Below are 19,889 nucleotides of genomic sequence, written 5' to 3' on the forward strand. Positions count from 1 at the left end.
ATACCAATACATAAACACTATTGGTTTTGTTTTTAGATGTATTTATTATGTATACAGTTTTCTGCCTGCATGTACACCTGCAGGCCAGAAGAGAGCATCAGATCTCATTACAGATGGTTGTGAGCCACCATGTGGTTGCTGGGACTTGAACTCAGGACCTCTGGAAGGTCAGCCAGTGTTCTTAACCTCTAACCCACCTCCCCAGCCCATAAACATTGTATCTTAAAAAATTTTATCATTCAAAATAGTCATTGTATCTAATCACTGTTTGGTGTGAAAAATTAAAGAGCAGTTCTTTTCTCTTCCTGTAACACTGAGGTAGTGGTTTCTAACTTAGCAAAATTTAAACCAAGAGTGTCATGGTTTTGCTCTAAGAGAAGCGGAGGGAGTATAGTAAGTTAACTAGCGTTTTTTCATGTGTCATTTCCCCCCACCCCCACCCCCTCCTCTTCCACCTCCCCACCCCCATTAATAAGATTCTTCCCACAGGTGTTTGGATTTGTGACAACATCTCAACATGCTGAGACACATGCACCGCTCTGGGATCCAGCCCTTCAGGCAACGTCTTCTGCCATGGGTCCAGTCCATAGCTGTGCCCAGATCAAGTATGTACCGCTGATACGTATGTAGGAAGTATGGTGGTCAAAGAGGGCCACCGGTCAGGTTTTAGGAAAAGATGTAGTTTGGCAGAAGTGTATAGGAAGCTGCCTGCGGGTGGGCAAATATTTGTTTTTTCAATATGAGTTTTTTATAATCATTCCTCCCAAAATATGTACAAGTTAGTTTGACCCTTTTTCCTTTCTTTCTTTTTTTGGCTGCGATTAAGTATTTAATTTAATTTAATTTAATTTAATTTAATTTAATTTGAGTCGCTACACTTTTAATACTGAGAGATCCCATATATCCTTTACTCCGATTTCAAACAATGTTTCTAGCAGGGCTTTAGCATTAATGCAGAGAAGACAGACACCACAGGACCTTTGTGCTTGTTTCTTTGTTATCACTTATCTCCTCCCCCTTATCCCTAACCCTTGGCCACCTCTAATCTCCTCTATGTTTAATTGCTTTTTCCATTTGAAGAATGCTATGAAAATAGACTCATCTGGTGTGTCTGTCTGTCTGTCTTTCCTTCTGTCTGTCTGTCTCTTCCCATTAATTCCCCAGCCCCTAATCTGAGTAGTAGTTAATACGGAGAGTGAAGCCTTGTAAAGTGGTACAGATGTGCCAAAGCCAGAGTATCCAGTCTCAATAAGGACATCTGGGCTTTGGCCTCTCGAGCATGTGTAGAGGACATGAGTGAAGCCACTTTGAACATTCATTCATACCCAGGAGTTTTATATGAACTTAGTTTTCATTTTTCTGAGATAAATGCCCCAAGAGTGCCAGATTTGCAGTTGTTGGACCACATGATAGTTTTACCGGACCATGTTTAGTTAGTTTTTTTTTTTTTTAATTAAATATTTTTTTAACTTTTACTTATCTGTATGCATGTGTGCCTGCATGAGTTGTGAGCTATGTGCATGAAGAAACTGGAGGTATAGGCTGTTGTGAGCTGACTGATAGAGAAGTTGATATGGACATTGAACCTGGGTTCACGGAAAGGGCCGTTAAGTGCTCTTAACCATTCGGCCATCTCTCCAGTTCTACATGTATAGTTTAGTAGGACGTGCCCAGTTGTTTTTGTGGTGTAATTAAAGTATTTTACTCACCCCAGTAGTGCACAGCTCATTCACTTCTCTGCATTTTTACCACCATATACCATGACTCTTTTATTTTAACCATTTCAATACGTGGTATGATGTACTGATATTGCATGGTAGCTTTAACTTGCTCATCACCAATGACTAAGGATGTTGAACAGCTTTTTGTGTGCTTGTTTGCCAGCTGAATACTCTCTTTAGTGAAATGTTTGTCTGGATCGTGAGTGTGTGTGTGTGTGTGCTGCATGTGTGCATGCACACAAATGGCAGAGGATGGGGGTCGGAGAGGACACCAAATGTCCTCTTCTTTCACTTTCTGCCTACTGCCTTGAGACAGGGTCTCTCACTGAACCAGAAGCTAACCATATAGGACAGGCTAGTTAGCAAGCAAAGTCTTGGAAGTGTGCAATGCTGAGATTATAAGTATTCGCACACAGCCTTGTCCAGATTTTTGCATGGGAGCTGGAGATTTGAACTCAGATCCTCAGGTTTTCAGTACAAGTGATTGCTCTTACTTACTGAGCCATCTTCCTAGCCTCTCATTTTTACTTGGAGCACTTTATCTTCTCCTGTCGAGCTTGGAGAATTCTTTGTGTCTTCTTGGTGCTCATCCTTGGTCTCCTAGTTTATGCCAACCTTCCTCTCCCAGTTTATTGCTCTGTCCTTTTTTTGTTGTTCTTGTGTTCAAGACAGGGTTTCTCTGAGTAGCCCTGGCTGTCCTGGAGCTCACTCTGTAGACCAGGCTGTCCTGGAGCTCACTGTGTAGACCTGTCTGGCCTCAACCAAGAGATCCACCTGCCTCTGCCTCCTCAGTGCTGGTATTAAAGGCCCAAGCCACCGTTGTCCAGTGATACTAAATGTTTTGGCACCATTTTACTGAAAGACTGGAATCTTGAGCTGGCCATCTCCTCGATTTATACCAAATCTAAATCTTATCATCTTCTTATCATTGTCAGGAAGTCTCTGTTCCCCTTCATATACAAAAGGGTATACATATGGAAAACTTGAGATCCAGAGCCAGCTCTGTGAATTTGAAAACTACCTCACAAATGACCTAACTTAGTGACTAAAAACAACTGTCCGTTAGGGGTGCTGATCCTGGGTTGGCGTTGGGGCCAGGGTTATGTGTCTGTTGTCATGGATGCTGACTCAGATTGCTGTGGTCAGGGCTTCCTGCTGGGGTAGTAGTTCCTCTGGGTTCCAGGTGAGCAGGCTATCCACCTGTTGATGGGAAAAGCTGCAAAGTGCTGTGTGGTCATCTTTTGCAATCTGGTAATGTTGGTAAATTACTGCTCTTCCCTGGCCTAAGTTTCCTTATGTATCAAACAGGGATAATAGCTAAAGTATAATTCATCGGTCTTAACTCATAAGAAATCATAATGAGGATTGGTAGTGTATTTCTTGTTGCTGTGACAGAATGCATGAGGAGATCTACTCAGGGCGGTCCCACGGGGCATGTGACTAGTATGAGACGTTCCACTGTATATTAAATATTTATTTATTTACTGCCAAGACAGATCTCACTGGGTAGCCCAGGCTGGCCTCAAACTTGCTGGGCAGCCCAGGCTGGCCTTGAACTCATAATCCTCTTTCCGTAACCCCGAGTACTAAGGTGGCTGACGTGCATCATCTGGCCCGGTTATTCAGTATTTTCATTGTTGATAGTATTTATCCACATATATAAAGAGAGGCACTTGTGACTTTTCTCACTTTTGGGTCCCAGAGGCCTGGGTCACCTGGGTATGGAAAGCCAAAGAGCAGACAAGAGCCACGAAAGGCTGAGTGGCGGCGGCGTGTGCTCGTTTGCTACTGCTGTGATAAGGACCAGGACCAAAGCAGCTTGGTCTGTTTTGGCTTATGTTTCCCGAAGTCTCGAAGTCTCGAGTCCATGATAGTGGGGAAAGCATGGCCTGCTCCTCCTGCCAGGAGCAGCAGGAAGCTGGCTTCATTTCATTTTATCCATACAAAGGAGGCAGAGAAGGTGGTCAGGAAGTAGGGTGAGGCTCTAAGCCTTCAGAGTCCACCTCCATTGACATGGTTCCTCCAGCAATGCTGCACATCTTAAAGGCTCCAGGACCTCACCCCAACCCCTGGAGGCCAACTGTTCAGATACAGTAGCCTACAGGGGGTCTCCCACTCAAACCACCTCACAAGGTGTTCAGAGAAAAACATGGAAAGGCCACAGAGAGAGAGACACAATATGAAGGTCCCATCTTGAGGCTTCTGCGGCAGCCTCAATGATCACTAAACCTCTCAAACTCAGAGGAAAAGCTGTGAAGGGCCCTGTATGCTTTGGTGTAGAATCCACGACACACTGAATTTGGACAGCCCTGTCACTCGCCTCACCACAGGCATGTGCGTACATTCTTCCTCCATGGACAGCCCTCTCACACACACCCCTCACCATAGTTTCAAACTCCCTCGGGAGAAACAGGTTTTCTTTGGTGCCCTGAAGGTAAGCGTTTCTTAGAAACATAGGGGGAAAGGGAGAAGTTCCAGGAAGCTTTGGGCTTTCCTAACTAATCAAGGCCTTCCCGTCCGGCGTGTGCAGGTCTGCTTTTTGTCACTGTGACAGAGAACTTGAGAAAAATGAACTTGAAGTGAGGCCAGGGTTATCTGAGCTCATGGTGTCCGAAGCTTTGGTGCATGGTCACTCTGCTGCTGGGCACTGCAGTGTGTAGGCAGGGTAAGGATTTATTTCCCTTTGGCCCATGGTAAAGCAGTGCCTCCCTCAGAGGTGCAGTAAAGAAAGGACCGCTTACCTTGTGGCAGCCTGAAGTCAGTAGAGGGACGGGGATCACAGTAGGCCCTTCAAAGGCGCACCAACAGTAACCTTACCTTCTTCTGCTAGGCCCTACTCCTAAAGATTGCACCACCTCCCAATGCTCTGTATGCTGGTAACCAGGGTGTGGACCATATGACCACTGACAGGATTTAAGGTCCAGTGATAACAGTACCCAATGTAAGCCTTAAAGTGTAAAATAAACTATAAAATATATTTTTAAAATACCCCCAAGAAGCCAGGTATGGTAATGTACTCTTATATTCCCAGTACTCAAAATGCAGAAAGCAGGAAGATCAGGAATTCACAGCCAGCTCTGGTGACTTGGTAAATTTGAGGCTAGCCTCGGCTACCTGAGACCCTAACTCAAGAAAAGAATGGTAGGATCATTCAGGGTGGGGAGGATAAAATGGTTCCGTTCCAAGCTCGGAACCTGCTAACCCCTCAACTGCCTGAAGCTTACCTTGAATGACTCCATTGAAGTTCTTATCTGTTTGGAACCCTGCTGATATGATAGTTATGACCTCTGTTTGAACCTTATCAGCCCTAATCTGCTGTGACCCAATTGCCTGCAAGCAGACCGACCCTTGACCACCTGGCTCTAAGTCAGACCATCCTCCCCTGCTGATAGAGACAGTGTGGATCACAAGCCTTCTTCATGCTAGCCCAGCGGCTGGTTTCTGATTGGTTTCTGCCATTTCACCACGTGGACCGACATAGTAATATCTATCTGTGTCCCTGAAGGATCTTATCAGGCTGTCACACCCATACTCCTAAGACTAGAAAAGCCCTACAATAAATAGGGGAGACAAATAGCCTGCAGGTCTGGTCCTGATAGCCAGCCGAAGGGACACGTGGTACTTAGGCTGCACTCAGGGCTCTGGCCCCCAAGGGTGTAAGTCTGTCTCTCCACCACCCTTCTCTCTGACAGACCACATGAGTGAAACATCAGGTATACAACTTTTATATGAGACATAGGTACTCGTGTTATTTAGAATATTACCCTAAAGACTGAGGTAGGGCAGCTATATTGAGGTAGGGCAGCTATACAGCCTGGAGAAGGCAGACAGCTCCAATGAAAAAGACACCAATGTTTTAGTCCCTGAAATGTCCTCTGGAAGAAGAGACAGTATACCTATGGATCTAGTAAGGATGCTACAACTCCCCTGTCCAAAATGGTGCCTCTGAACATCTCTGCCAAGTGCTACACCATAAGCCCATTGTAAAGAAACTAGACTATCTTCCACAGGCTGAAACACAGTTACTTGAAAGAGTAACTATATAACAAAGAAGGATAGGGCTATTTGATACAATTGTATAAGAAGGTCTTTCTAAGATTTATATGTGCTGAACATGATAGTACATTCCTTCAATCCTAGCATTGGGGGACTGAGGCAGGAGAATTGTGAGTTTGAGTCTAGCCAGGGGTACATAGTGAGACCCTGACCCAAAACCATAACAACAAAGGAGTTGTATTTAAGAGCTAGAGATACAGTGCAATAATAACTGTTTTGGGTAGCCAAGCTGGTTACTGTTGTGTATGGATCTTTTCATTGTAAAGTTACATTGTATCTCTCTGGTTTTTTGTTTTGTATAGTATTTTAATTTTTGTTTTTTCCGCCTGTGACTTTGGGACATACAGATCGTGTCCAGCCCTCAGCTATTAGACATGTTCGTTCTTGGAGCAACATCCCCTTTATCACGGTACCCCTCAGTCGTGCCCACGGCAAGCCCTTTGCCCACCGAAGTGAGCTGAAGCACGCCAAGAGAATTGTAGTGAAACTCGGCAGTGCTGTGGTGACCAGAGGAGATGAGTGTGGCCTGGCACTGGGACGCCTGGCATCTATTGTTGAACAGGTAACTGCCAGGGCAGAAAAATCTGCTAAACTAAAACAGTCTCCAAGTTGATGCCAAACTTCTTAATCATGTGTGAGAGAGCAGATGGGCCAAGGAGTTGGCAGGCCTGGGAACTGTGATGGTACCATCAGGGTTGTCTGGGAAGCCAAGTGGATCATCACAGCGGGTGGTGTTCCAGACCTTAGTCTAGAGTGGGGCTTCAACCTCAAAGGAGATGGAAGATTCTGATCAGAGGAGAAACCTGATGAAATGGCTGAGAGAACCTGGGAGAAAAACCTTCTCTAGTCACCTGCTTGCCTTCTGCTGCCGTGGACCTAAGAGAACAGCAGTAGCAATTAGGTCGGGGTCTTATTCACAGTCTCATCTGTCATTTTAGGTGGATTCAGAAGGCAACATCAGGTGCTGCCCAATGGCTCTAGATTGAAAAGTTTGAATATGAGTAAGGCAACTGTTCCAGGGGAGTAAAATATGTTTAAATACAGGAGTTTATAGTAACACTTTGTTTTATTTGAGTATACTGTCGCTGTCTTCAGACACACCAGAAGAGGGCATCAGATCCCATTACAGATGGTTGTGAGCCACCATGTGGTTTCTGGGAATTGAACTCAGGACCTCTGGAAGAGCAGTCAGTGCTCTTAACCACTGAGCCATCTCTCTCCAGCCCATAATAACACCTTTAGACACCCATTGATGGGGTTGGGGATATAGCTCTTGGGCCCTGGGTTTGATCACCAGGGTTTGATCTGAGTTAGAATATCAACATATTACAAACTCTAATGGGATAGTGAGTCTCAGTGGTAATCAACAATTGTTGCCAACTTAATAAACAGGAAAAGAACCAGGCATCATGCTTACAGCCTGAAGAAAGTTCTTGACACCCACACCCCAACAAAAGCCTCCGTACCTTATGTGGGTACAGTCAAAAACATGAGGGCTGGGAGACCATGAAGGGAGAGGGGCTCAACTGAGCAGGAAAATACAAAACAAAGGGAAATGTATGGATTAGAAGACTAAAAATTTTTTTCAAATATTTATTATATATATATATATATATATATATATATATATATATAAATACACTGTAGCTGACTTCAGACACCCCAGAAGAGTACATCAGATTCCATTACAGATAGTTGTGAGCCACCATGTGGTTGCTGGGATTTGAACTCAGGACCTTCAGAAGAGCAGTCAGTGCTCTTAACCACTGAGCCATCTCTCCAGCCCCAAGACTACAGATTTTAACTGATTATGATATATGGGTTTAACTTGCACTGCAGTCTGAGCAAGACCAAAAAAAACCAAACAGGGTGTAAATGTGAGCACTGACTCTTTGATATGAAGGATGCCATTCAAATGTTTTGTGTGATAATGATTTTGCAAATGTAGACATGCATATCCCCTGGTTATTAATGGTTGCTGCTGAGATAGCTACATAGTATATGTAGTCTGGGATTGACATTAAACTGTGGTGAAGTTGTGTAGAGGCATCACCTTTTTAAAAAGATCCCAATGTCCAATACATCTTTTTACAAAGGGTTTGGTTTTACTTATTTCTCTATTTCTCTGTGTATGTCTGTGCATGGGTATGTCCACATGCGTACAGGTGCCCATGGAGCCAGAGTTTCAGGTGGTTGTGAAACCCCATCATGAGTGCTGGGAACTGAACTCAGGTCCTCTGCAAGCGCAGTATGTACCTTTAACCACCGAGCAGTCTGTCCAGCCCAATATATTTTTCTAAGATAAGGATTGACTGTTTTAAAGCTGGGTGGTAGGGCTCATGCTTTAATCCCAGGGAGGCAGAAACAGGTGGATCTCCATGTTAGAGACTAATCTGGTCTACAGAATTGACTGTTTTGGACAACATTCTCCCAGGCTGCCTTCTGCCTTATAGGTGGACGATATCAAGTCCTAGGACTCCTAGGCTGGCTGCTAGAATCACCTTCTAAAATATCTCATTCCTGCCTGTCACCTGTTAAACAAGCATTTGAGGCTGTGTTTTAAAAAAAAATGTTTCTGCCAAACAATCCAAGCAGTTCTTCCACATCCAGCTGAGAGCACTGTCCTCTAGAGACGTGTATGAATCCACTCATGTCTGCCCTACTTAGGTCTCCTGCAAAAAAAGAGAGAGTGGTCCCGTGACTTGTGCATTTTCCTTTGTCCATGCTAGGTCTCGGTGCTGCAGAATCAGGGCCGAGAGATGATGCTGGTGACCAGTGGAGCCGTCGCCTTCGGCAAACAGCGCCTGCGCCATGAGATCCTTCTGTCTCAGAGCGTGCGGCAAGCCCTGCACTCAGGACAGAACCATCTGAAGGAGATGGTGGGTGCTGCTTCCCCAGCCCTGTCATTGAGTCCTCGGGTCTCCCTTCCCTCCTTCCCAGCCCACGGTGTCTGGTTGGTGTATTTCAGGCAATTCCGGTCTTAGAGGCCCGAGCCTGTGCAGCTGCTGGACAGAGTGGGCTGATGGCCCTGTACGAGGCCATGTTTACACAGTACAGCATCTGTGCTGCCCAGGTGAGAGACTGGCCCTTCCCCGGGGATTTGGGACCGGTGAGGGTGGTTCTCGTGGAGTAAGAACCCTACAAGCAAGACCCCGTGGCCAGTGTCGTCTCTGCCTGTGTTTCCTCATCTGAAAAATGAGAGTAACATCGATGCCTGCGTCAGAGGGTTTTAGGGAAGGTTCAAGGAGAAAATATACAAGAAGTATTTAAGATCGCTTCTGGTACATAATATACTTCAAACCCAAGAGTTACTACTGCAGTAACTTATAGGTCAGTGGTTCTCAACCTTCCTAATATTGTAACCCTTAAATATAGTTTCTCATGCTGTGATGACCCCCAACCTCAAAATTATTTCATTGCTACATCATATCTGTAATTCTGTTACTGCTATGAATCGTAACATAAATATCAAATATTTATATCAAATTAGGAGACCTGATAAGTAACCGCCATGGGGGGGTCTCGACCCACAGGTTGAGAACCGCTGCTGTAGCGCCTGCTATTAGTACAGATGCTGAACAAGTTAGATGTCCGGGTAGCTCGCCTCTCTGTGCACCTGGTTACCATTATAGTAAATAGATGCTGAGTGTTGACAGGCAAGAAGGGATGCCAGTGGAGGCTTGCTTTACATTCACCCAGTGAGTCTTTATTGGGCACTGGTGGTGTACAAACTGGTCTGCCCTCCATTGGGGCTCTGTGGTGCACAAGGCTGACGAGGTTCCAGTCCACCTGGGACCTAGTGTTGAGTGCTCACCTTTGAATGTTGCCTTCTTTCTACACTGTTTCATTTTACTTAAGTGTTTGCTTTGTTTCCAATTGTGACTTTAATCACCTGCACAGCCAAGCAGTGAATAAGAACATCTAAACCGCAGTCATATAACTGCTAAAAAGCCTGAAGTTATTATTTGCCAACTTCTCCGGTACCTCTGACCCTGCCACTTATATGTGGCTATTATTTTGCATAGGAGATACCTCTGGTTTGGGGGGAGTTGTGTTTGTTTGTCTTGTTTTGTTTTGTTTTGTTCTGGGAGGCAGGGTTTCTCTATGTAGGCCTGGCTGACCTGAAACTCACTCTGTAAACCAGGCTGGCCTCAAACTCACAGAGACCTGCCTACCTCTGCCTCCCAAATGCTGGGATTCGAGGTGTATGCAACTACATCGCAGTGTGACTCGGGTTTTGGGCCTTCATTTCCTATTGCTTTTTCTGGTTCTCTGTCATCTTCCTGTGTTCTCAAGTGTGCTGAAAGAGAAAACTGGAGTTCTTCCCTTACGGCCTGTGACTGTAATCTCAGATTTAGGTTTCGGTTAGTGCAGCGGTTCTCAGCCTGTGGGTGGAGACCCCCTTGGTTAACCTCTGTCTCCAAGACACATTGACCTTACAATGTGTAACAGTAGCGAAGTTACAGTTATAAAGTAGCATGAAGATAATTTTGTGGCTGGGGTTCACCACAGCAGGAGGAGCTGTGTTAAAGGGCCGCTGCTTTATTTTTCTCAGTGTTGATGCTTTTGGACAGGTTCCATTCTGCTTCATTGGTAGCGACCGTTCCATTAGAAGTCGCTGCCACTGATTGCATTGATACTGAGGTAAAAGCTCTACCTACCCTGTTCCCCAGAACCTCCGGCACCTGGGCCTCCTCCATGCTGGCCCCTTTCCTGCAGGGGGCTTGCTTATCACATGTGCTCTTTGCTCCTTCTCCCGTGGTTCCTCATTTTCTCCAGGAATCCCGTGTAGAAGACCCTTATCAGTGAGTGGGAGACTCCACCATGTGGGCTCCGGGTTAAACACTTAGCCAAGCGCAGCAGCTTGTGTCTCCTCTGTAGAACAGAGTCTGATGTGTTATCTCTGCCAGTTACCTTTGCTCCAGCACCAGGTTCCCCACCTGGGGGGGGCCCCTGTCCCTGCCTTCCCAGCCAGAGCCACAGCAGCCCTTGTTCATGAAGCCGTCTGTCATCTGTGGTAGTGACAGGTGTTTCCCTGGACCTTTTGACCTCCTGCTCACCCCTCCCCTACCCCTTCTGCACCCGTTCGCTTATATCTGCAGTCTCACGGGGGCTTGCCAGACACAGCGTCAGCTTTGACCTCGTCCAGTGCCCGCTGAACTAAAGCTTTCTAGAATGGATTTATGTTTCCTCACAAGCATGTGCCACACTCCATCACACTGTTGCCATGGTCATTCTCCATTCCTGTAGCTGGGGTGGAGGAGAAGGGGTGGTAAGAGTCCCTGTTTCCAAAAGACTCAGCAAAACGTATTGATTGAGGGATTCCTTCCCTCAGTCACACTCCCATTCTGCCTTCATTACCTACGTTTCATAAGCAGTGTCACAGGGCTCTCGGGCCTCCTAGCCAGGCGCTGGTGCAGACTCAACCGTTACCGATTTTAGGACCTTCCTCCCACCTTCCCTACATCAGGGATTTCAAGAAGACATATTTGTGTTTTGTTTTCTTCAGAATTTGCTGTCTTTCAGTTTCTTGCTATCATTCTCTTTCGCCTTGGTCTCCTGTTACCTTCTGCCTAATACTCTAGTTCTTGAGTGAAAACAGACCCATTGGCAGCTTCCACCTCAGCCCTCCATCCATGAGTGCCTTATTCTGATTCTTTCCCCTAAGTTCTGTCTAGCTCTTCTTTCTACCATCCTGGAGTCCAACTCCCTATTCCCACATACTCAGACATAGAATTCTTAACTCCAGCAGTGCTCTGCATCGGAGCAAAATGAGGGGCAGGCTAGCTCTATCCCAATCTGTTTAATACACTCTTGCAGACAGGTAAACCCCTCGCTCACTGACCTAGCACATAAGTGCTTGCTTGCTATAGCCAGCACCACAGTAAGGTGCTAGAGTGCAAAGATAGTTCTTAAAGTAATGGCAAGTCATGGATCCCCCTAATGTCCCTTTAAAGTAGATGCATCACTTTCCCAATTTTATATACAGATGATATCTTAGCATCATTAAATATATCTTCCAGACAAGCGTAATTCTTTCAAGGCTCTCTCAAACAACTGGCTAAGCGTGTTAGAACTGTAGCTCCCTGGGAACATACTTGGCTCTCTCTCTATGTGTGTGTGTGTGTGTGTGTGTGTGTGTGTGTGTGTATGCATGCTAGACCCCAGGTTTAAAAGGGAGTCCAAAGCTTGGCTCGCCAGTGCTCAGCATCTTTTGGTGCCATTCCTAGGAAGTTCATCATTTTCTCCCCGGCTGCATCTTCTATTTAATCTCTTCAGATCTTGGTGACCAACCTGGATTTCCACGACGAGCAGAAGCGCAGAAATCTCAACGGTACCCTCCACGAGCTGCTCCGCATGAACATCGTCCCCATCGTCAACACAAACGATGCCGTCGTCCCTCCAGCCGAGCCCAACAGTGATCTTCAGGGGGTAAATGTGGGTAAAGTATTCCTAAGAGTCGAGCATGCTGGAGACACTAACCACCACATGCCGCTGTGCCGCATGTACTAACACTGGATGTCTGGCATGAGCAAGAGGAGAGACTGAGAGACCCAGCATTCCAGAGCCTCGGCTGAAGAGGCACCTCTGAAATGAGGGAGTTTTGTTCCGTGGGTGAGGCGCTCCCTTGGCTTAGATGATGCTGTGCGCATGGCTTAGAGCTACTCTCATTTGCATGCTTTGTATCATTGGTTTCTGCCTGCCAGAGCCTAGCTGGGTGCTGCCGAGAATTTTTTTTTGGACTGTGTCACTAACTCACTCACTCACTCCTCTCCCCGCATTGTAGGTGATCAGTGTTAAGGATAACGATAGCCTGGCTGCCCGTCTGGCCGTAGAGATGAAAACCGACCTCTTGATTGTCCTCTCGGACGTGGAAGGTACACAGCAATGCCTTTTACTTTTGTGAGCACGCAGGTTTTCTTCCAATCGGTTTCCACTGTGGACAGTTCCTAAGCCACGTGAACTGGAGAGTTTCTGTGACTCAGGTGGGCGGTTCTGGAAAATGCAGTTGGCATGCGCAGATGATGTTTTTAGGTACTTTTGTGGGTTTTTTGTTTTTTCCTTTGTTTTTTAAACAGCTTCAAGGAAATATTCACACACCACATAATTCATCTATTTAAAAATTTCAATTCAGTGATCTCTGGATTATTCATACACTTGTACAACCATCTCCATAAACAATTATAAGTTATGTTCCTCATGACAAGACATCTCACACCTAAGCCGGGCGTGGTGGCGCACGCCTTTAATCCCAGCACTTGGGAGGCAGAGGCAGGCAGATTTCTGAGTTTGAGGCCAGCCTGGTCTACAAAGTGAGTTCCAGGACAGCCAGGGCTATACAGAGAAACCCTGTCTCAAAAAAGAAAAAAGAAACCTCACCCCTATTAGTAGCCACTGCCTGCTTTCATCCAAATCCCCATCCGTACACAACCTCCAGTCTAGTTTCTGTCTCTGTGGGTTTCCTTATTAGAGGTTTTATGCGAATGGAATCATGAACTCTGTGGTCCTCCGTAACTGGCTTCGTTCACTCAGTCTAATGTGTTCAGGCTTCATCTACTTTAGAGGATACACCAATGCTCTGTTTCTTTTTATTGCCAAATAATAGTCCTCTCTGAACATACCACATTTTACTTATTCGGTCATCAATTGATGGGCATCTGTGCTATTAATTATAGTACTGCTGGGAGCCTACTTTTGTATGAGTGGGGTTTTGTTTTGGTTGGTTTGTTTGGGTGTTTTGGTTTTGGTTTGTTGTGTTTGTTTCCATCTAAGAATGTGAATGTTGAACTTCGTGAGAGAATGTTTACCTAGCAAGAATGGGACCCTAAGCCAGTCTCCAACCCTGCAGTTAGGAGAAAGATGTGAGGAAGAGTGGGAGGAGAGAAGACGTGTTGACTCGTGTGGTAACCTGGTATTTAAAACCACCATGTTTCCCCACGGCCGCTGTGCTGTTCGGTGTTACCACCCACAGAGTATGAGGGTTCTAATTTGTCTGACCCTTGACGATACCCACTTGTTAACTGTGTGTCTTTCTGTGTTGCGACTGTCTTAATGAGAAGTTTTTATTCCTTTCCTTTAAATACCTTATTACATTTGTTTATGTGGGGGCACTTGGCCATCAAGTGTTAAATCTTAGAACAGTATCCTATGGTAAAGATCCTGATGGTGGGGTTGGAAGACTGAGGAAAGAGGAGGGGACAGAATTACAGAGTGCTGGGAGGGCCTCTGGAAAATGTCCCCCCGAGGGACAGCCTTTCCCGTACGGTCACCTGAAACTGAACAGCCTCTTAGTTCACTCCATGCTTGCCACCATCTGGGAGGAACCCAGCCGGGAATCCTGGAGCTGTGGGGCACTGGCCGAGCCTTGTGGGTTGGGGGCACTTTCTGCTATGCATTCATTAGCATCACACACTGATTCCCTCGAACCCCAGAGAGGTTTTACACGGAACAGGATTCTCCCAAAGATCTGGAACGAGGTAGGCGTTCCATGCAGGAAAAGAAGGGATTTAACCCAAAAATGGCTGGGGAGGTGGCTCGGGGGCCAAAGCACTTGCTTTGCAAGCATGAAGACCTGAGTTTGACCGGCAGAACGAACATTAAAAATAGAAAGAAGAGAGAAGCCTAGTGGTGCAGGCTTGTAATCTGCGAGCTGAGGAGGTAGGAACAGAGCTTGGTGCTAATCAGCCTAGCCCACTTGGAAAGTCCCAGGCCAGTTGGGACTCTGTCTTTAAAATGTAATTAGAGGTGGATGGTACCTGAGAGAACACCTGAGGGTGTCCTCTGCCTTTACATGCATATGTACATGTGTATGTTATATCTATACATTCATGTTGCGGTAAATCTCCTCCCAAATATGCCCAGGCAATGAAAACACAACTCAGTTAATAGGAGTACATGCTGTGCACCTAGATTGGGCAGATCTACCACTACACTACCCTCTTCCCCATCTACGAGGCCCCTTAGAACTTGCGGTTTCTCCAGGCCACGCGCTTCTCTGCTTTCCTTCCACCTCCTCCTCCTTCCTTCTCTCTCCCTTTCTCTCCCAAAACCTTCAGCTCCACCTTCTCCTTTCTCTGCCCAATCACCGGCTCTAACCTTCATTTATAAATTAAGGTGGGAAGCAGGTTTACAGGAAATCACCTGAGTGCTGACTCCTTCCTTGTTCGAAACCCCTCACAGGAAAACAGAATTAACATCAAGTACAATTAGCCCCAGGGCTATCCGCAACACATTCATGTATCTATAAACACATAAAACAAAACAGCATCACAACCTGAAATGTCCTGCAACCAGTTCTCAGACATGGACAGCGTCTCCTTAATGCGCGTCTCCCTTTGGTCTTGACTTGACACCGTTTTCTCAGACCCCCTCCTCCCCTTCGCCTTCCCCCCCTCCAGGGTCTCTTATCTTTCAAAGTGAAACTGAGGGGTTTTTTTTGTTTGTTTGTTTGTTTTTTTAAAAAAACCTCATGTTGTATACATATAACATCTCACCTCACCAGTGTGTTACCCTGCTCAGTTGCATACAGGCTGTGTGTTTCATGGAGATGAAGCCAGCCTGAAATGCTGACGGTCATAGCTTTCCTGCTGACTCAGCCCCAACCTCCAAGACAAACCGGGTATCAGTCTGCTTGATTGCCCGGGGTTGGTGAGAGTTAATGAGTACCCACTTCCCTTCTCACCCTTCCCATGTGGTGTGTGCTCAATGTACTGCTTCTGCACTTGTCTCTCTTTGGGTTCTATTGTTGAGGTACAGCACGATAAGCCAGGAGGGCAGAGGGATGGACTCTGGCTAGCGCCGTAGGCACTGTGCCAAGGATGTGACCTTGCTCAGAGCCCGGGAGGTATTTGTTTAAGGCTGGTTAAAAGAACGTGGAAGGTGCTGGGGCTCTTGCTTAGTATGGATCAGCTCCTCTGATCCCTTATCCTCTTTCCTGGTGAGACAGGTGTTGGTACAGAGCATTCATTGTTTGTTTGTTGTTCGTTTGTTTGTATAGCATCAGGTGCCTGTGGTAGCCGGTGTGGGTCAGGGCAGTGTTACTGACTCCGATTCACTTTTTAGGTCTCTTTGACAGCCCCCCAGGCTCAGATGATGCAAAGCTTATTGATATATTCTACCCGGGAGATCAGCAGTCTGTGACATTTGGAACCAAGTCTAGAGTGGGCCTAGGGGGCATGGAAGCCAAGGTAAGCTGATACTGAACTATTCCAGTCATCAAGCCCAAATGGTATTTATCTTTTTTTTTTTCTTTTTCCGTTTTTCTTTTTTCTTTTTACTTTTAACTTTGGGAAGTTATGGTTTAGATACCACACCCATACACTTACATATGCCCACATCTAAATATGTTTGGTGGATGTTGTATACCTATATGTAATCATGTCTTTTGATGTATTTTATTAACATATAAGCAGTACATTTTGTGCATGTGTTCACTGGCATTTTGTTACTATGACAGGATAGCTGATAAAAGCTATTGTGGTGCTACACAGAGAAAACCCTGTCTGGAAAACAAACAAACCAACAAAAAGCTATTGTGGCTCACAGTTTGAGAGCTCAGTCCTTTAATGCAAAGAAGTCATGGCAGCTGCCAACATGGCAACTGGTCATGTTACATCCCAGTCAGGAAGTAAAAAATGTACTGTGCCCTGCTCACTTGCTCCTCCTTACTTAGTCTGCAACCCCAGCTCACATGTAGGGTCCTCCTTCTCCAGTAAAAGCTCTCTGGAACTTCAGAAGTGTGTTTCCATGATAAATACAAATCCAGTCAAGTAGACAATGAAAAGTAACTGTCACCGTGTTGTTACCATAGAGGGCAGGGACTGTGTAATATTCACATTTTACAGATCTTCTGTTATTAACTCAGATGTTTCTGGAAGCTTTTCAAAACTCTTTTCCTTCCCATTATTTGTTCTCAGAGGCTGTATGCCCTTAATGCAGAAGAACATCAGGTTGGCAGTGGTACCTGCTCTGGTCACTCCTCTAGCTTTTCAGTTGTACCTGTTCAGGCATGACAAATCAAAATGCTCAGACATAACAAATCAAAGTGTGCACATTCCAAGTCCAATACTGCAGGGTCTCAGAGAGAGAGCAGGACTTGTTGGTTCCCCTTCAGGCAGCACAGGCAGTGGCTGGAAAGTGATCATGGGCTGCACATGGTTTCCCAGTTCCCGAGCTTTAAACAGGTTCCTCTGTGTATTCAGCTCAGATCGACTTGTATCTTATGTCCCAGTGCACGTTCAGAATAAGTGTGTCTAGGTGTGACTCTCATCCTAGATCTGACCCGACCCCTGTAGGTGAAAGCCGCCCTCTGGGCTTTGCAAGGCGGGACTTCTGTCGTCATTGCCAACGGGACCCACCCAAAGGTGTCTGGGCACGTCATCACAGACATCGTGGAGGGAAAGAAAGTTGGCACCTTCTTTTCAGAAGTGAAGCCTGCTGGTGAGTCATTTCCCTCAAGGTCCAGGCCCAGCGCCATCCCAGCCTAGATGGGACTGAAGCCTGAGGTCTCACCTTGCAAACCCAGGTTATGAAAGCAGTGTCCTCACATCATAAACTCGGTGTTGTAAAGACTGTTTACAGAGCTGGATTTTGTGAGAGTCCGTCTACCGTGCTTACTTAGTCTAACCCTTACTCTCCAAAATAAGGAAACACTTGCTAGGCCCTCGCTGGATGCTAAGAGCTAACGAGCACTAGCTATGCAGAGAGGTGCGTGAGACTCCGTGTGAGCTCTGAAGTGCACACACAAAGATGTGCCCCGTTATCTGCACTCACAAACACAAGCCCATGAGAAGTGTGCTTGACAGAATGAAATTGAGCTCTGGAAAGCACAGAGACTCTTGTCTACACCAGGCATGGGAAGTCTCTGTGTTTATCCCTCAGTTACTCCGGCATGCATTTGTTTGTTTGTGGCTTAGGTTGTTATTATTGGCTGGGAGAGGGATGTTGCCATTCTGTTGACCTTGGTGGTCTCTGTGGGTCAACCAAGCATACCACGAAACCCACGTTCCTTCTGCATTCGGTGAAGCGTATGCTGGGAAAGTGAGAGTCTGGTCTGATGCTTGCCCATGCTCTTGCAGGCCCTACAGTGGAGCAGCAGGGGGAGATGGCTCGATCTGGTGGGAGAATGCTGGCTACCTTAGAGCCTGAACAGGTGAGGACATCCACTGATAGCTTGGACTTTTCAGAGCAAAACATGCTGTACATTCTGGTGTTACCGGTCAAGTCTGCTGGCCCCATTTATTTCTACTGTTAGTAGAGTTATCCGGATTCATTGTATGCTCCCCTTTGTCTGAAGACAGTCTATCACTATGTTTTCATCAAAGACAAGATTAGGGAAGCTGCTGATCTGACCCCTGCACACACAGGAAAGTTACCTGTTCCTGCCCATTGAATCACCTGCAACATGTGACAGAGGGAAGCTTCAGAGCCTGCTCTGTGGTTCGTCCCCTCCTGTCCATAGTGAATCAGTCTAAGCAGCAGCTCGATAGAGCTGGAGATGGTGAGGTCAGGTGAAGCCTGGGGCTTCCTGAGGGTGTGCAGCTCTGGCTGGAGTGTTGCAGGTCTCTTCTGTAGAGCAAGTCAGTCTGAGAAGGGAGATGAGAATAACTACAAGTAAGAAAAGCTAAAGCCAAGGAGGGGTCTGACTCCTCTCAGACCACTCTGCTCTACTTCAATGACATCACACCCACTGCCACATTTCCCAGACAGATGGCGGAGGATCAGTCCCCTTGGGTATGCAGGACTGGGAACTGGGATGTTCTCTTTTTGACTGACTTCATCAAATAATTGGCCTTTAAAAGGAAAAGCCAAAGGGCTTGAGAGATGGCTCAGCAGGTAAGAGCACTGATTGCTCTTCCAGAGGACCTGAGTTAGACTCCCAACACTCACATAGTAGCTTACAATTATCTGTCACTCCAGTTCCAGGGTGATCTAGTACCCTACCCTTTTCTGGCTTCCACAGACACTGTGTTTTTGTGGTATACAGACATGTGTGCAGGCAGAACTCTCACACATAAAATAAAATAAAAATAAACCTCAAAACAATTTTAAAGAAAAGCCAGGTGTTAAAACTTACTGGGGATGCTGTACGTTTGTGGCACACACCTTTAATCCCAGTACTCAGGAGGCAGAGGCAGGTGGAGCTCTGTGAGTTCAAGGCTGGTTTGGTCTACAGAGTGAGCTCCGGGACACACAGGTCTACACAGGGAAACCCTGTCCCCCATCCCCTCCCCACTCCCCAAAAAATGAAAGGGAGGGAGGAAGGAAGGAAGGAAGGGAAGGAAAGAAAAAGAACAACCCTACAGTGTATTGATACAAAATCTCTAAAGTTGTGTGTGTCACTCCTAATTGTACGTGCCAGTTTATCTCATGGTCAAATTACGTAACTCATCATCTCAGTGCTGAGCCATGGATTCCTAATGACCATAATCAGAGTGGAAAAGAAGACATGAGGGCAGGTTAAAAGAATGTAAGGAGGTGGGCAGCGCCAGGAATGTGTCTGTGACAGCCTTGGCTCCAGGGACAAGCCTGGCTCTCTAAGGATAGAGGAAGGACCATGTGCACATACCTGATTTTTTTTGTTTTGTTTTTTAATATTAATTATTTATTTTTATTTGTATGAGTACCAGAAGAGGGCATCAGATCTCATTACAGATGGTTATGAGCCACCATGTGATTGCTGGGATTTAAACTCAGGACCTCTGGAAGTGCTCTTAACCACTGAGCCGTCTCTCCAGCCCAGCCGGATGTTTTAATGGTTTGCTTTTCTTACAGAGAGCTGAAATTATCAATCATCTGGCTGACCTGCTGACAGACCAGCGGGAAGAGATCCTGTTAGCCAACAAAAAAGATTTGGAGGAGGCAGAGGGTAAGGATGTATCTTTGTGTCTTCTTCCTCCTCCCTATTTTTTTTTTTAAACAACTTCCAAGCCAGGGTTTCTTTGTGTCGCCCTGGCTGTCCTGGAACTCGTTCTGTAGACTAGGCTAGTCCCAAATTCAGAGATTTGCCCGCCTCTGCCTCTGCCTCTGCCTCTGCCTCTGCCTCTGCCTCTGCCTCTGCCTCTGCCTCTGCCTCTGCCTCTGCCTCTGCCTCTGCCACTGCCTCTGCCTCTG

The 19,889-nt window shown here is 46.2% G+C and overlaps 1 protein-coding gene across 2 annotated transcripts in view; it reads left to right on the forward strand.

The window, feature by feature from the left end:
- The window catches only part of Aldh18a1 (aldehyde dehydrogenase 18 family member A1), a 35,652-nt gene that overhangs the window by 2,296 nt on the left and 13,467 nt on the right, over positions 1-19,889 (forward strand). The window contains exons 3-12 of one of the 2 annotated variants that reach the window (XM_021152574.3): positions 490-605; positions 6,125-6,339; positions 8,507-8,656; positions 8,746-8,850; positions 12,057-12,215; positions 12,565-12,655; positions 15,840-15,964; positions 17,072-17,216; positions 17,855-17,928; positions 19,551-19,644. In XM_021152574.3, the coding sequence (XP_021008233.1) occupies positions 518-605; positions 6,125-6,339; positions 8,507-8,656; positions 8,746-8,850; positions 12,057-12,215; positions 12,565-12,655; positions 15,840-15,964; positions 17,072-17,216; positions 17,855-17,928; positions 19,551-19,644 (1,246 nt within the window). In that variant the 5' untranslated portion in view covers positions 490-517. The remainder of the gene's footprint in view (positions 1-489; positions 606-6,124; positions 6,340-8,506; positions 8,657-8,745; positions 8,851-12,056; positions 12,216-12,564; positions 12,656-15,839; positions 15,965-17,071; positions 17,217-17,854; positions 17,929-19,550; positions 19,645-19,889) is intronic. The other variant, XM_021152576.3, reaches the window with a different exon arrangement.

The sequence above is a fragment of the Mus caroli genome, unplaced genomic scaffold (genome assembly GCF_978045245.1).
Source record: "Mus caroli unplaced genomic scaffold, Mus_caroli_1 scaffold_20, whole genome shotgun sequence".
NCBI classification, from domain to species: Eukaryota; Metazoa; Chordata; class Mammalia; order Rodentia; family Muridae; genus Mus; species Mus caroli.